Source organism: Quercus lobata, chromosome 11, assembly GCF_001633185.2.
Source record: "Quercus lobata isolate SW786 chromosome 11, ValleyOak3.0 Primary Assembly, whole genome shotgun sequence".
NCBI classification, from domain to species: domain Eukaryota; kingdom Viridiplantae; phylum Streptophyta; class Magnoliopsida; order Fagales; family Fagaceae; genus Quercus; species Quercus lobata.
The window spans coordinates 49,148,738-49,161,437 of record NC_044914.1 but is presented as its reverse complement, the minus strand read 5'-3'; the positions used below and the strand labels follow the sequence as shown (position 1 = coordinate 49,161,437).

Below are 12,700 nucleotides of genomic sequence, written 5' to 3'. Positions count from 1 at the left end.
ACACACACAACATTGTAGTGAAAAGGGAAAACCAAAACCAGAAAGGAGAACTTCTTGCTTATCCAGAAGATTATGTAAACCAAAAGCAACTCGTCCCCAATATACAACTAATTAACCAAGCCCATTATACATCATATATTACATAAAAAAACAAACAAACACAGTATTAAATGTACAAACAAACAAATTAACATAGCAAATACCATTGATAATAAACCAACAAATTTCATGGATGCAGAAAATTATAGTATGCAAGGAGATTATGAAACATGTATCAAATTTGGGCTTTCCCTTCAATCCTTGCATGAGTAACCCCAACACAAGCATCAACAAAATCCTCATCAATGAAATCAGTGGAGTAGATCTGCAACCTATCACCAAAACCCCTAGAGAAACACTGAGTGATAAACAACCTTGAATACTTGTGAATCCTTCTAGTCACAGGCTTAACACAAACAATTGGGTTATCAACCTGTGGTGTGGCAGTGTTCTCCACCCTGTAAAAGAATTTCCTTGATGAAACCGGTGGCTGCTCACTCAAATGCTTCAAATTACTCTCAAACTTTGTTGATGGCAAATCTGTGTCAATCCAATTATCCTTCAAATACCCACCACTCCATAAGGGACTCCCAGGCTTTGGGTGAGCTGATTTCCTTGGCTTCCATACACAAATAACTCTCTTTGGCAATAACTCTGCCACTGTTTTTCCAAACGCATGATCATCCTGATGAATCAGAAACTCTCCAAGCTGATCCTCTAAGTACTTATCAAAGTCAACAGGGTCTTCATGACCAAACTCAGTCCTAATCTCCAAGATTATAATCTCTGACTTTGTCTCAGACAAAAACTTCTTGATATCATTGATGACAACATCAATACTATAGGTTTTAAGGATTCCATGACACACACGACGATCCTCTTGAACCCTGACATCAAGAACCCTTGTACCCCTCACAAGTTGACGATAGATAGACAAGTTTTGACATTGTGCAAAAGGTCGAGATATGCATGGAATGCCAATCTTGTTTGTAGCTGAATCATGGGTTCCAGGCCATACTATCTGATTCACCCGAAGCTTTTCTGGGTTGAGCTCAGACATCCAGTTCTTTCTATCTTTTGGCCTGTATTCACACCCCGGAAACTCAGGGCCACAGCTTTCTTGGAGATCACACAGGCATTTCTTCTCAGTTTTGATTGCCTTTCTTTTCTCCGCTTGCTTAGAGATCTGAGAACCCATTAAGAAGAAGAATAAAACCTGTAAGTTTTTCTTCTTCTTCTTCTAGTTTTTGCTTGTGGGGTTTGTTTTTGTTTCTTTTTCTTATTGGTATAGGTTGTAGCTGTACAAAGAAAAAAGAATAGGTTTTTGGGTTTTAATAAGAGACATTGTAACGCCAAAAAGTGATGTTTATTATGGTATTTGAGTTGTTGGATTATTAAAAAAAGACAGTGAGAGAGACAGATAGCTTACTTTTCTACTCCACCACCTTGCACCTTCCTCAATATTACCTACAAGATTTTTGGTTTTGTGAATTGTGATGATGGGACTATCGTATTTTCTTTGGTTAGGTGGGCCGGCTATGATTGCATTATTGGTGGAGAGTTATAATCGATGTTTCTCCTTTGTTTGGTCCACTTGTATGGCTATCCAAATTTATCTGCGTTTTTGTTTTGTTCTTTTGTATCTTTATTGTTTGTGAGAGCTTAATTATTTTTGTTGGTTTATTAGATATCTAGATTTTAAAAATAAATTGTTTAAAAGTTTTTTTTTTTTTTTGTTGAGAAACAATTGTTTAAAAGTTGTATATAAGTTAAATAGATTGAATAAATAAATTAATTTTAGCATACTTCTAAGCGCTTTGTAGCTCTGATAGAAAATTTTCAGTATTTTTAATGAAAATATTTAGAATTTAAATCCAATATTATATTATTAAAAAATTAATTAATTTTAGCATAATGCATCATGGAATAAAGTTTTTATAGAGGGACTATATTTTCAGTTTAAAAAATAAAAGGGACTATATTTAATTTAATTTATTAGCGTGTGTCACATTAGTCATTAATCTTTGCTCTAAAGGCACTAAAAGGTCAAATAATGGCTTCCTTGTTTTTCCATAAAAATATCAAAACATGGTTGTCTTACAAGTCAGTTCTATTGTCAATGACTCAATAATTAGATTTAGACTCATCTATGATCTACCATTGCTATTTTAATAGCTCCAATTCTATCATTTTAGCTCAAAAAAAAAAACAAAAAAAAGCTCCAATGTGAATACTGTGAGTCATTTTATTTACTGGTTTCAGGTTAGGTCTTTTTCTATCTCTAAAAAAAAAGGGGGTTAGGTCTATTTCTCACTAAATTTTAGTGGTCTCAACAAATATTAATACGCTCGTTTTTTTTCATTTAAGTTTTAAATGTAACTTTGATTCTCAAAAAAAATAAATATAACTTTCTTCTTTGGCTGGGCAAATCATAGAGAGAAGAAAAGACTAGGAAAAAAATAATCATATAATAAAAGAAGAGGCAAAAAAAAAAAAAAAACCATTATCGACCAAGAAAATTTTATTTACTAGAAAGCAGTAATTCTTGTAATTAGCTTGTTCACATCTTTGTCGGGGACGTTTTTGCGACAAGGGCTGAAAATGTGAAAATGGCCCAAATCTCCCCTTGGGTTCTTTAGAAGTGTTTATTTGTGGAGAATCAAGCCCAAAATTCCAAATGTATAATGAACAAAAAGCTAATGGTGCTTTGACAAGAGAAAATCAAAATGCTAACAATGAAAGTGCAGAAAAAGCATAAAAACATAACAGGTCTGAAATTTCGACCCACAGTCACACAGAAAAAGAAAATGAGAAAGGTCGTGAGGAAGAGAGGGAAGGTTCCCCTGTACCCATATTTCCACTCCTAAGGTTCAGAATTGTGAGAATGTCTCTTGGCTCAGTAGGTTTTCGCTCTCAAGTTTCAGCTCTATAGGGAAAACGTGGTTTAACAGGTCTGAAATTTCGACCCACAGTCACATAGAAGAGGAAATTGAGGGAGATCGTGAGGAAGAAAGGGAAGGTTCCCCTATACCCATATTTCCACCCCCAAGTTTCGGAATTGTAAGATTGTTGAATAGCTAAATGGGTTTTTTGCTCTGAAGTTTCAGGGTTCTAGGTAGAACGTGGCTCCTCCATTTTGAATCTGATTGGGGCCTTTTGTATTGAACTTGGGGTGCTCTAAGTGACTGGTTTTTGAGTAGTGGAAGAGGCTTTTATCCCCTATGATACTATTTTGGTGTTTTGGCTTGGGTTGCTTTTATTTAAGGAAGAGTTTGGTATGCTTTTAGCATGATTTTGGAAATAAAGTGGGTTTTCTTTAATTGGTTGCCTTTGGTCAGAAATTTCAGACCATTGGGAGGGTCACCTAAGTGAGGGCTAGCAGATGGAGTTGGCCAATGGGAGCAAACTATGTTTAAAGGAAAAAAATGGTTTGGGTAGAAACTTTGGGCCACAGTCACATAGAGCATAAAAGCTATTTTGGGGTGGAAATTTTGGATACAAGACCTCCTCCATAAGCCTGAGGTGCTACCAGTGTTCCTTGCCCACTTGGTAGCATTCATGGACTGGGCTCATGCAAAAGGTCCGAAAGGAACCGACCCATACCCTCCAGACCACACTTCCTCAATTTCCCCAATAAGTCACATAGGTTTGGGTCATGCTTAAAAGAATAAAATATAATATAATACATGAATTGAGCCCACAAGGAAGTCGGGCTTATTTGAATCGGGCTTGTACGAAATGTGTTGCGAAAATGGGTATCAACAATCTTCAAGGTTGCTACTTTTTTATTCAACGAAAACAAACTTGGATTGTTCTGTTTTTTTAACAACAATTAGGAGGAAGAGAATTTAAACTTAAGTTACCCTATAAGAAAAACTAGACAATACCATCAAGTTTTAAGATTCTTTAACACATTTCTAGGTACGAATACTATTCCTCTCTTACACTTTTTGTGTGCTTGATATCACTTATTTTCCTTCAAATTTGGGGTAGTGTGTAATTACATTTTTTTTTCTTAATAGAATGCTAAAATATATTTATACTTTAAAATTTGAAAAAAAAGTGAGATTTTAAAAAGTAGTACATATAAAAACTAAATGAAAATGCTGAGGACAAACAAACATTGTAATCTCACATAAAAGTGAACTTTAGGTGGATTTATATATTGGTGAAAACTTTTAAGGTAAAACAAATAAAAAATAAAATGATAGTTTTTATTTTTAGGAAGAATTTCATTTAAATTTTCTAAATTTTATAAGGTTTTCTTTTTTAATTTGGAAAAAAAAAAAATAAAGGTTATTAACAGCTATAGTTATAGCTCCCATCTAAGATGCGTAGAGTTTTCTTATTAATTTGGAAACGAAGGTTGTAAATTTATGTTACCAACTATAGTTCCCATATATTTTAGTGAATTAAATAGGAAAGTTTTATTTATATTTTGATTGCTTCTCCAGCTAGATAGATGGGCAAAATACGAATAATGTTAGGATTACATCCCTTCCCACATCCAAATATACACTCTATTTGAGTTTCAACTCGTGATTGATGTACAAGTTGACACAACATGCTCAAATTCATGTGGTAAATCACATGAAAGTACTGAAATTTAATCACAAGTTGACACGTAAATATAATATGAATTTAGGTTTGAAAATTGAAAAGGTGGTTTTATAGATGGACCAGCAAAATACTCATTATGTTGGTTTTTTTTTTTTTTTTGGCAAAGTATGCCATTATTTGGTAAGAAACAAGCATAATATAAAATAATATCGTGAATGCATTGGTTAAAAATGTAAATCCATTTAGGATTCAAGAAAAAATGTAAATATTGTTTTATAGGTTTTTATTTATTTTACTAAAATAAAAAAGTTAAACTTTATTAGGTTTGGGGAAAATTTTAGAGGCAATTAAATCTCCACCAAATTTCACAACATATTTACGTGTTAACTTATGATTGGTAAATAATAATTTTACTTTTCACCAAAGACATGATCCTTTATGTACGATATCTATTTCTACGTAAGTGATCCATTCTATGAAAGTGATGATATTGCAATCATGTTGTAAAATTGAGGAGTGTGGATATGGGTATGTATTGGTGAGGTTTTCGACCATCTCTGGCCTACATGATGCAGGTGGCTTAGTAGGTGCTCAACCACATCGTTGAAGCATGCCCAATTGAAGGAAAATTTCTCTATCATTGCCTTAAACACTAATAAAGTAAACAAAAAAGACAAGTAAATCAAATGAAGCAATAGACAAAAGGATAACAAAAGATGATGAAGATGGTCCCTCCTGCGGAAATAAAATCAAGGGTCAAGATCTACCTATTAATTTAATTGATCAACAAATAAGTTTAGGTGTCAACTTTTCACTATTTTTTCACAACCTCTTGCACAATATATTGTGATTAATGCATAATAAAAATTGTGTCAACAGTGAACACATAGGAAAATAATATTACTCCAATTATAACTTACCACTTTAACATGAGTTTAGGTGATAGTCCAATATTAATGTCACTGGTATTTCCTGTCTTTGCCCACTATCTGCCTATAAAACAAACTTATGAAAAAAGATCATAAAAATAAATTTTTTATTAAAAAAAAAAGGGTCATCCCTAACATTGTTCATTCATTAATTATATTCATTTGATCAAGGGACCAACTGTGACATCTAGAGGTAATTTTCACCAAACTCTCACAAAAATAAACAAATCATCCGATGTTAACATTGCCAGTTATGCCAAATTCAAGATTTTTCCACATTGATACTTGCTACCCAATTAGTGAACACATATACAATCATCAATGCAGTTCCCTTCCTGCCAAAGACATAAAGCAAAGCTTCCAGTTATTAATTCTACTGATGTTCTAAAATATGGTCACAAGCTATTAATTTTATTAAACATCAGCCTACCTTATGTATGAACTGAGTGAGAAAGCAGAGAAGCCAAAATCATTCACATGATTCGTATGAGCTGGAAGGATTTGATGGTCCTGTAGGATTATCACGTACAAGTGATCATAAAAAGAAAGCCCTTCAATCAAGAAGCTTCATGGCTCCACCATGTGCATGTAATATATAGTTCCAAGGCTCAATAATTCAGGTAATGACAAGTTGTAGTTGCTTTCTAATTACTGATATTGTACAACAAACAAAATAAGGTAAAAGAGCTGATGTGACTTCCATGATCAGAGCTTGAGCCCCAAATTCCCTTACATGATTTCCATGGTAGCTCCTACTGTTTTTCCTCTTTTTTGGTCTTTTCTTATTGCTTTGGGTTCACTTTAACGATAGATAAGAGATGTAGCATCCACTGAATTATATCTCAATTCAACACTACGAAAAAAACAAATTTATAAATTGTCATTTCAAACATAGAAACAACTATATTATATATACTTATAGACAGACACACAAAAAAAAAACAAAAAAAAAAAAGAAAGATTAGGAAAGCACTTCATTAAGCTTCTTCTTCTTCTTCTTTTTCTTTTCTTTTTTTTGGTGTGTGTGGGCTATGAATGAGTCCTATTACTGATTAGGACTGAGCAACTGGCAGGAAATCTAATAAATTAGTTGATAACCAAAATATTATACAAGTATACGCTATAAAGCACTGCAAGAACATGCGATTCTCTTAAGGAGTCAAAACAGGTTATTGATTGGTTTTAATGTATAAAGATACAAAATAATGCTTCTGGTTCAATTTATGGAACATAAACTGTACAAACCCAGACCTCCTCCAGATTTGGTTTTAGATCACTTCATTTAACAGGTTTTCTGAAGAGATCTCACCACCACAGATTGCTTTGAAATTCACTAAATGAAATCAATAATCTCTTTAAAATAATAACAGAAAAATAAGTCTGACTAAAATGATGGGCGAGAAGAGTATTGTATGAGAGTTTTTTTTTTTTTGAGAAACATATGAGAGTTGTTAAAAGAGGTTTGATAACATAAACAATTCACAGCAATAAAATGTATCGATTGTGATTTACAAGTATCGTTGATTTATAAAGTAATAAAAGTAAAACACACAAAACTTGCTTCTTTAAGATCTCTAGGCTTGAAAAAGGGGATAACAGAAGAATAAACAGTCACCAAATATAGTATCGATTATCAAGCCTATAGCTGCTGTATCAATGACTGAATATGTTGAGTTTATCCCACCAAAGGTCCAAAGCCAAGCGCAACTGTTAAACAGGTTGCACAAAAAGCCAACCCCACCCCATCTCAGGCTGGTATTGCAAAATATAATTTTGGGCAAGTTACATCAAGTGGGTCAGCTTGTTTGGGAAGTGTGGGATGTCAATTAATCTACAGTTTCCATTTATCAAACAAATTGCAGAGACATTTTTACAAAGTATCAAGGGTAAATTACAGAAAAAGGCGCAAAGTTTATACCATGTTTCAAATTAGGTTGTTATTCATTTTCGTTATTCTAGGTAGTAACAGATAGGGAAGAGAAAAAGAGGAAAGCATTGATAAAACTGTGTTTCACCTAGGTAACTAGGTTCGATTTTCTAGCAATCATTATCTCACTCTAAGCGAAACTTTCTCTCTCTGCCCTCTCTATTCAGTGTCTACCAAATTGATGTATGAACAAGCCCTAAGTGAAAAACAGAGTTTAATCGATAGCTCCTTGCTTTATTCTGCTCTGTTACTACCAGAATAACATAAATGAATGATAGAGATTGACAAAGGCTTCAGATTGAAATGATTTTCATAAATTTGAGACTTTAATCAACAAAATTTAAAACCTAGGACCTAATATGAAAGATGGTTTAAACTATGGGCCTTTCAAATAATTTCCCAAGTATCAAATTAACTGAGGGTACTTGAACACTTCAATATAATTGCTTTTAAGAAAATTCTAGGGAATTTTATAAAGACAATGTATACCTCTGACATTCAATTAAAAGCATCTAATATCAAATAATGCCAGGACTTTATCCAGAATGCAATTAGCAATGGTTAAACAATTGACTATTTATAATATTGTGTTAAATACAGTATACACAGTTACTCTCACTATTAATCATCATACACAAGTCCAGTTGGAATGGGATTGGTTTGACTGTGCCTCAAACTGAGGCTCAACTTGATTGGATTTTAAGTCCAACCCTATGACCAACAACTTCAGCCCAAACCTGCCGATTCATTGGATAAGGTTGAGGTTGGGCCATATACAGGCTACCCAAATTGCAAACCTAATATGTTTCCTTGCAGAGAATACTTGCAATTTACATGACTATACCCAGTAAGAATAACCAGGAAACGACCCCCCCCCCCTCTTTTTTCTTTCTTTCTTTCCAATTGGACAAAGCATACCCTCCATATGTACAAAAAAGTGGATGCCACCTTAACTGAACTGGAAAGCCTCATAGTCTACATGTGGTTTTAACTTTTAAAGCTATATTATGCTAACCCATTAACATGAAACAATTACCAAAATAGATAATACATACTGCATTTCACACCATAATCAAATGTCAAAAATATGGATTCGTTGAATTCACAAAGCTCTTTATCAGTTTTATTCAAGAATCACTGAGACAAAATAATGATACAAAAGGAAGCAAAATATCTTCCCTGGAGACAACTATCTGATTTTTGGAATAAAATTTCACAAGTATTTCAGTGTGGTTTCAGTGTGGAGATTCAATTGTATAGAATCTAATCCGGATCGAAGGCCAACTTGTGAAGGGTACAGAAAAATGTTACAAGTTATGGAGTTGACTACAAATATAATTTCCGTTGGTCCCCCTAGAAACCACTCAACAGAGGACAAAATAGATGAAATTTACCTTTCGGCATCAAGTAACAAAGGATCTTCTTCCATCTGTCCAGTTAAATGTTCCAAAACTGAGTATATTACTTCTTTCAGAGGGTGAAATCTATCTGCTACTGTGAAAGCATTCACTTTATTTTCAATTTCTATCCAACTGACGGCACGCTCTTTCCTTACTTGTCTCTCATCCATAAGCTTTCTCACCTTCTCTACCAACTCCCATCTTCCAAGCACAGCATATATACTTGAAAGTAAAACATAGGGAGCAGAGGATTGGGGTTCCAATTCGATGAGGCATTCAGCTGCTTTTCTTCCCAACTCTATATTTCCATGAATTCGACAAACACCAATTAAGGCATTCAAAACTTGATCACCAGGCTTACAAGACATCTTCTCAAGCTGTTTCATCAACTCGTCAAAACATCCAGCTCGGCCCAAGATGTCAACTAAGCATGCATAATGTTCTTGATCAGGAACAATGCCATGGTCACACATCATGGAATTGAAAACCTTAAGCCCTTCTGACACAAGACCTGAATGACTACAGGCATTGAGAATTACAACAAATGTGATCCTATCTGGCTTCAAGCCTGATCTTACCATGTCATCTAACATCTTCATTGCCTCCTCACCATGACCATGCTGCGCTAAGGCAGACATCATTGTATTCCACAACACAACATCTCGCTTATCACCCATAAGATCAAAAACCAATTTGCCAATTTCCAAACACCCACATTTTGAATACATGTCAATGAGAGAGCTCACAACTATAGTATTAGGCCTAAAATTAGTTCGTAGCAAATACGCATGTAACTGTTTCCCATGCTTGAGTGAAGCTACACTGGCACAAGCACAAAGGCAACTACTAAATGTGAATTGATCAGGTCTAACTTGAAGCGTCATCATTTTCGTAAACAATTCAAGCGCTTCATGCCCCAGAGCATTTCTTGTATAGCCAGCAATCAATGCTGTCCATGATACAGGGTTTTTCTCGGGCATTCGAACAAACAATTCACTAGCTGATTCCATATCCCCCCATTTAGCATATCCTGAAACTAGAGTTGTCCAAGCAAGGACATCCCTTACACTCATGTCATCAAAAATTCTCCTTGCATCTCCCATCTCCCCACACTTTGCATAAGCATCAACAACAGAACTAGAAATCACCACATTTGACATAAACCCAGCAACCAAAACCTGCCCATGAACCTGCCTAGCAAGCTCTAATTCCTTTAACTTCACACAAACCGTCAAAACACCAGCAAAACTAAACTCATTATACCCAATAGACAGTCTCCTAAGCTCCCTATAAAACCTCAAAGCCTCATCAGAATGCCCACTCTTTGCATAAGCAATAACCATAGTGTTCCACGACACAACATCCTTCTCGGGCATTTTATCAAACAACTTCTTAGCCGGCTTAATCATCCCCATTTTAGCATACCCAGAAAGCATATTGTTCCAGCTGTACAAATTCCTCACAGACATTTTATCAAACACCTTGCGTGCTTCAACTTCGTCGCCACATTTGCAGTAAGTAACTATCAATTGGTTCGATAAAAACGTAGTGGGGTGCTTTAGACCCGTGAGCTTCAAATGGAGGTGAACCCATTTGGCTTCTCTAAGAGACCTGGCGTTTGCGCACTGTTGCAAGAGATAGGAGAGAGAATTCGAAGGCAAGCGGAGGCCTTTGCGAGCTAAGAGCTCGAGCGAAGAAATGGCTTGGGAGAGGTGACCTTGGGAAGCAAGGTTGAAGATTGATTGGACAATGCAAGGTTGGGTTGAGAATGAGCGTTTGTTGCTGGGTCTGGAGCGAAACGTTTCGTGAGTGAGTCTGAGAGATGGGGAAGAGAGAGAGGGCATTGCATAAACGACTTCATCTATGTTGGGGGTTTAGAGGTCAGCTCCGCCGAGCAGCATAGCCGCCTGTGATCAATGACACCACTTTGTGGGCCTTTTTCGATGGGCTAATCCCTTTTTTTTTTTTTTTGAAATAGATGGGCTAATCTCTATTAAAACTTGAAGCTTAACAAAAATTGCAAGTTCAAGAACCTAAATTAAATAAAATTAAAATTAAAAATATATATCTAAATTCCCTCCTATATCATTAAAAGGATGAAAAAAATATAAAGTTGGAAAAAAAAAGTTCAAAGTCTATGATTTGAGGTCCATTTAATGGGTTTGAGTTAGCTCTTCTTGTTTGGGTTCCAGTTAACTCATTTCTTTAGGATTTTTTTTTTTTTTTTAAGGAGTTTAGGGGTTTAGGATTTTTTTTATTTATTGAATAGGAGGTTTGGGTACAAATCCCACTTACATTAAAAAAAAAAAAAAATTGATAGATTGACTAAATTATAAAGACTAATCATTATGAATCGAATACCATGGATTTATTATTAAAAAACACACATGCATACACATTAATGTCTTGACTCGATAATAAAGAGATGAAAAAATTGCAATCCTTCTTTTTATGTCTTTTTTTGTCACATTCTTTAATCTTACTCTCTTTCTCAAACCTCATATAATATACATATTAAATAATCCAAATTCTAGCCATTGACATTTCATTGAAATTAGACCTTGTTATCACTTTTTTAAAAATTGGACCATAGTAAAAACAAGAAAAGCCGAGGAAAAATCAGCAATCGAATCAATTCTAGTTCTTCAACTGTTTCGAATTTTAAAACCATGCCTTTTACATATAATTAAATAAATTTATCTAAATTTGAATATTCATTATTATGGATTCATATTTTGTCTAGATTTTAATTAAAAAAACACACACACATTAATATCTTGACCTAATGATAGGTAGGGAAAAAAAAAACATTCTTACTTACGCCCTCTTTCATGAATATGATATAATAAAAATATTAGATAATCCAAATTATAAATATTAAAATTTCGTCAAAATGAGACCTTGTTATGTATGTTTAAATAGATTTTCCATACTTTGAATATTCATTATTATATCCTGTATTGGTTAAATATCAATATAGGGACAATAAATCTCGCATGACCATTGATTATTTGTTAAACAATAGCAAAGTTGTCAATTGTCATTGGATTAAACAATAGCAAAGTTGTCAATTGTTATTGGATTATTTATAGTTCAAAGTTTAGTTACAAAATTGGTTTATAGTTTAAGGCTACAACCTTACTTAATATTTTTTTATTGGAGATGAATTTTGACAAATCCACAATTGGATTACATCTTTTTCTTATATCCTCCATACTTCCATACTTGCAAAATTTCTTGAAAATTAAAGATCAATATCTATGTCATCAATAAATTGTTTAAATTTCAAATTTATTGCAGTTTAAAATTATCTATAAAATATAAGATTATATATTGATAAGGATAAAAGAGATTGATCACAAAAGATAAGCCGACGGTTTATAAATGACGGGATCGACTGAGCCGTCAGCCCCCATTTAATGACTGTCGACGGGCGAGGGTTGCAGAAGAATCACTAAAGAGGCATCCTAAGGCCGACGGGATATACTGAGCCGTCAGCCCCCAATTAATGACTGTCGACGGGCGAGAGTTGTAGGAAAAGGCACCAAAGGCATCCTAAGGCTGACGGTATAATAAAGCTGAAGGGATCCTGAAGCTGACGGGATTAAGACTGAAGGCATAGTATAAGCTGACGGCATTAGTCAAAGAATGCTTGCTAACCACGTTTGTGTGTATAAGAAAATGACTTGCCTTCCATGTTTTGGGAAACCTAAGAGGGATTCCTATATGGAAAGGATTCCACAAAATACGCCCAAGAAGACTCCTATAAGGAAAAGACTTCTACTCCAAGAAAAAGGGGTCAACCTCTACTACTATAAAAACCCAAGCACCCTCACGAACCAAAG

The 12,700-nt window shown here is 34.4% G+C and overlaps 2 protein-coding genes across 2 annotated transcripts; both read right to left on the bottom strand.

The window, feature by feature from the left end:
- Window positions 1–28: 28 nt before the first annotated feature.
- LOC115968630 lies at window positions 29–1,300 on the bottom strand. Its single transcript, XM_031088067.1, has one exon. It carries the CDS (start codon window positions 1,235–1,237, stop codon window positions 275–277), a length of 963 nt encoding a protein of 320 aa, XP_030943927.1. The 5' UTR covers window positions 1,238–1,300; the 3' UTR covers window positions 29–274.
- A 7,256-nt stretch (window positions 1,301–8,556) lies between these two features.
- On the bottom strand, window positions 8,557–10,757 carry LOC115967667 (pentatricopeptide repeat-containing protein At2g21090-like). Its single transcript, XM_031086807.1, has one exon. It carries the CDS (start codon window positions 10,697–10,699, stop codon window positions 8,846–8,848), a length of 1,854 nt encoding a protein of 617 aa, XP_030942667.1. The 5' UTR covers window positions 10,700–10,757; the 3' UTR covers window positions 8,557–8,845.
- Between the last annotated feature and the right edge of the window lie 1,943 nt (window positions 10,758–12,700).

Bases quoted from the DNA above. Each gene is read 5' to 3' on its own strand.
- LOC115968630 (XM_031088067.1), bottom strand. From the start codon at position 1,237: ATGGGTTCTCAGATCTCTAAGCAAGCGGAGAAAAGAAAGGCAATCAAA.
- LOC115967667 (XM_031086807.1), bottom strand. From the start codon at position 10,699: ATGCCCTCTCTCTCTTCCCCATCTCTCAGACTCACTCACGAAACGTTT.